At 45.4% G+C, this 4,702-nt stretch overlaps 1 protein-coding gene across 1 annotated transcript; it reads right to left on the bottom strand.

Moving 5' to 3' along the window:
- Window positions 1-975: 975 nt before the first annotated feature.
- Window positions 976-4,489, bottom strand: LOC148037682 (aldehyde oxidase GLOX-like). Its single transcript, XM_087676625.1, has 2 exons — window positions 3,032-4,489; window positions 976-2,168 (listed from the first exon to the last, which is right to left on the bottom strand). The coding sequence occupies exons 1-2, from the start codon at window positions 3,944-3,946 to the stop codon at window positions 1,434-1,436; spliced, it is 1,650 nt and encodes a 549-aa protein (XP_087532751.1). The 5' UTR covers window positions 3,947-4,489; the 3' UTR covers window positions 976-1,433.
- Between the last annotated feature and the right edge of the window lie 213 nt (window positions 4,490-4,702).

Genomic DNA, 4,702 nt, shown 5'->3' with positions numbered 1-4,702 from the left:
TATATATATATATATATATATACACACACATGTGTATATATATATATATGTATATAACATGTATGTATATGTATATATCCATCTCAATAGCCATTGACAAATATGAATTTCAAAATGCTCTATGAGACTTTAGTGTATATATATATATATATACATGTGTATATATATATATATATATATATATATATATATATATATATATATATGTATATAACATGTATGTATATGTATATATCCATCTCAATAGCCATTGACAAATATGAATTTCAAAATGCTCTATGAGACTTTAGTCAACGGGACGTTTGTACAATTTAAAAACAATAGTTGAGTTCTAGGTAACATACTAACATCCCATTTTCAACAAGTGTGTTGCTCCCTCTCAAACTTGATCAAGACATTGTCCATGCTTTTATACATACATACATACATACATACATACATATACATACATGTATATGTACACACACACACACACACACACACACACACACATATACATATACATACATGTATATGTATACACACACACACACACACACACACACACACACACACGGGTGTGTGTGTGTGTGTGTGTGTGTGTGTACATGTATATATATGTATATGTACATGTATACATGTACATATACATGTATGTATATGTACATGTATACATGTACATATACATGTATGTATATGTACATGTATACATGTACATATACATGTATGTATATGTATATGTATGTATATATAAAAGCATGGACAATGTCTTGATCAAGTTTGAGAGGGAGGAACACACTTGTTGAAAATGGGATGTTAGTATGTTACCTAGAACTCAACTATTGTTTTTAAATTGTACAAACGTGCCGTTGACTAAAGTCTCATAGAGCTTTTTGAAATTCATCTTTATCAATGGCTATTGAGATGGATACATATGACTCACAAGGTTTGCGTGCATGGTAGGACGTTTGAACAACAATGGGTTATAATTGTTTGTCTCTCTCTATTTGTCGTAAACTAGTTGGGTGCTACAAGGAGGGTCTTAATGAGATTGGATAAGGGCGGGTTCCAAGGGCATGCTTAATGGATCCATCATGGCTCTGATGTGGGGTCCCGTAAATGTTGTGTCAATGTGTGATGCATAAAGAAAAGAAAGATATCTTAATGTCTACATAAGGCCAATGTGGCCTATGAGGAGAGAGATGATTGAAGTCGGTCTAGGCCTAATATTGATACAATGGGGTTGAATGAAGAGATGCTTAAAATGATACAAGAAAATTACATTAATGATTATATTAATGAATGTAGGAATAAGGTTGATTAGGGGTTGGAGAGTAATGAACAAGGAATGATTATGTTAATGAATGTAGGAATAAGGTTGATTAGGGGTTGGAGAGTAATGAACAAGGAATGATTAGTTAGTTGAGGCTAATAATAAGCCTATTGTGCTATGATTAGCCCAATTTGACCCATGCACCAGCACTAGGGATGCCGGAGTTGACGACGAACAGGAGGTAGTAGCCGGCGGGAGCGGAGAGGGGGCTAGGTGGGGAGGTGAAGGTGGCGGAGAAGAGGCGCTTGGCGGCTCGGACGGGCGGGGTGGAGGCAAGGAGGAGCTGGCGCTGGTTCATGGAGAAGGTGTGGGTGGTGAAGGGGGGCGCGTAGAGGTGAAATTGGATGGCCTTGCCCAGCATGGAGACGGAGAAGCTGGCCGTGACAACAACCCCGTAGCCGAAGGCCGCCTTTGACAGGGTCCTCACTGCCGGCCGCAGGGCGGCGTACCTGGCATGTAGGTAGTAGGGGCTGTACGCCTCCAACCGCAGCTCCGTCGGGAATGGCACCCTGCTGAACTTGTAGCCCACGTTGGGGTTGCTCCCCCCGACTAGCACTCTCCCGTCCGGCAGCACGTTCGCTGTGGAGTGGTACAGCCTCGGTATGTGGCTGGGTGCCAACTGGCTAAACCGCCTACCCGCGGACACGTCTGGCCTGTACAACACCGGTGCTAGGTTGGGATTCATTGCATTCCCCCACCCCGCCGCCCCCGTTTTTGCCCCGTTGATTATGAGTACCTCCCCATTGGGTAAGATGAGCATGTCCCCCATCACCCTTGGTGTCGGCATCGACTCCATCGCCCAAGTTGGCCTCGCATCCGTTATCACCATCCTCCCACATGTCTGTAGCGCCGTCACCTGCGTCGTGAGAACAAAAGCATATAATATCTAGGTATATAAACTCATTACAACCAATAATAACACTAATAGTTAGTTACCCGAAAAAGGAAAATGACGACTCCTGCAAGTAACCCATCATAATAACACACTCATTGATAATAATAACCCCAAATAACTCCCTAACAAAGCAAATTGACTCTTGGAAATGCGGTTCTAGCCGAAATGTTTTTGAGTTGCTCGTCCAAAAATAACCCAATCCTTCTTTTTCACCAATTTGCACGCTGATAATAATGCATATAAAATAATTGTATGCTAGTATTTCTAGGAAAGCCTTCTCATTAGAGCTCCCAATTGACAACTTTGAGGTAGATTTCTCTCTACAATCTCATTAAGGAATCACTTCTCATTGGTGCTTCTTATACACAACTTGATGTCTCGCTTTCTCATTGGTGCTTCTAATACATAACTTTAACTTGTAGATTTTCCCATTCAACCTCATTGTATGCTACAAGAGCACACGCAATTTATAGATTTATAGGATCCTACACGGCAAGCTAGTCACTAATTACTTGACTTGTGGCTCCCGACACAAAGCTTTGATTTACACGAATTGATATACGAGTACAAGCATCTTGATAATGGCATGTAAATCTCGTTAAAGCTTGAGCACAATCCTTTCTCATTGGTTAGAAAGAGTTGTGCAGAGTCCATTGCAAGATGTTTGGTATTCCTTGCAAGGTCTCATGATGCTATCGCTGTAGCAAACAGTTGCTCGTGTTCGACTGCATGCGAGATGGCGACACTAAAACTAGGCGGAAATTATGAAGTGATAAGAAAAGGATGGCTCAGTTAGTGACGGGTGCAGTGTTACTTATCCTAACCTGGACACCGTTGCCGGCTTTCTGAAAGGATCCATCCGGTGAACCACCGCAGATCATGACCTCCACTCTCTGGAAGTTGTTGGCGGAGGAGAGGGGCAGCAGGACAGCAGAGCCGGAGGAGGGGTAGTTGCGCCCCCCGCCGCCGGGCATGGCCGGGAAGGTCTTTACCACCTTGTTGCTCTTGTAGTCCAGCAGGATGGAGTTCTTGTTGGCGAAGACGAAGAGGTTGCCGTCCGACGACAGAAGCACGAACGGGTACAGATTGTTCTCCACGCCCGGCACGTTCGTCTGCGCCAGCAGCGCCAGCGGCATCGCCCCGCCCTTGGACGGCACGAACTCGTAGCTGAAGGCCCGCCGCCCTCCCACCACCGCCATGCTGCCATCCGGCAGCACCTGGTTGGACGCGTACCACCTGGCCGCCGCCAGTTTCGGAAAGGCCTCCTTCCAGTCGCACGTGGCGCACGGCGACAGGCAGCGCACCGCCTGCGCCCCGTCGTTGAACCCACCCGTCGAGATCAGTGTCCCGTTCGACGTGTACCCCCCGGACGAGCACCACATGTCGGTGAAGACCTTCAACGGCCGGATGCTGTTGCTGGCGATGGTGTACTCGATGGAGTGGGCATAGCAGTCCACCTTGAGCGCCAGGTCGTTGGGGTCGTTCCGGCACTTGCCGTTGGGCAGCTTCAGCTGCGACGGCCCGTAGTCGGCCCTGTCGAACATGATCACTGTGTTTTGGTGAGTCAGGGTCATGTGCATTGCCGATACCCCTGAATTCTGAATCAGCAGCTTCCAGCTGCCTGGCAATATGGCCTGCTGAGGCCTCACCAATTGGCCGCAATTACACAGTATAGCTATAAATTGGAGGATAAGCCACAACATGACAACATCCCCCCTCGCAGAGTTGCACATAGCCATGGCTAGCAGCTAGGAGCTTTAATCGTCAACCAATCAAACTGGAACCCAATGTTTGGCGACAGTAGGTACGACGCTGCAAGGTGATTATTTGCCAATCGCGGGAAAACAAATCATGAATCAGAAGCGGCCTGATCCGAGATTGGGGAGAGCTAGTTAACGGAATGAGAAATCTAGCAAGGCCCAATCACAATCGATTTGTCGAGCCACAAATTACATCTAGACTAAATGTGAAATATAGGGAGTACTCAATAACAATGGATTTGGTTTAACCAAAGAGAGGACTTGGCCCTGCAGCACAATCAAGTAAGCAATAGCATGCAGGAAAGCGGAAGCGCTATACAAAGCAATTCTAGGCTTGATCATTGCCAGCCAGCTAGCAGCTGAATGCTGTGCATGTTAAATACTGGTGTAGTCTAATGCTAAATCAGGCTGTCAGCATCCGTGTTATTGGAGTGTGTAATGTACACGAGTGTTGGACTGCTACAACTCGCATTACGTCTAATTTATATGGACGCTCTTAGACTGAAGCCTACGACACAACACATGCCGGAAGACCAAACTAGCTGAAAATAAGGTCTGAAACGCTTTTTTGTTTTATCTATATACTCACGCCTCACGGACCTCTCTAAATGCAGCAGACCTATTTTGTATATGGCACTGTGGGGAATACTATCTACGTCATTTTAGAGAATGGCGTGCATATGGCACTGTGGGGAATACTATCTATGTCATTTTAGAGAATGGCGTTCATCGGTC

This window comes from Lygodium microphyllum, chromosome 4 (genome assembly GCF_053477565.2).
Source record: "Lygodium microphyllum isolate KBCC chromosome 4, Lygodium_microphyllum_v1.1.10, whole genome shotgun sequence".
Lineage (NCBI taxonomy): Eukaryota > Viridiplantae > Streptophyta > Polypodiopsida > Schizaeales > Lygodiaceae > Lygodium > Lygodium microphyllum.
Note: the sequence above shows the minus strand (reverse complement) of the source record. Positions and strands in the feature narration are given on the sequence as shown.

Bases quoted from the DNA above. Each gene is read 5' to 3' on its own strand.
- LOC148037682 (XM_087676625.1), bottom strand. From the start codon at position 3,946: ATGGCTATGTGCAACTCTGCGAGGGGGGATGTTGTCATGTTGTGGCTT. The intron at 2,169-3,031 runs GTTAGGATAAGT...CTCACGACGCAG, and splicing joins AAGCCGGCAACGGTGTCCAG to GTGACGGCGCTACAGACATG.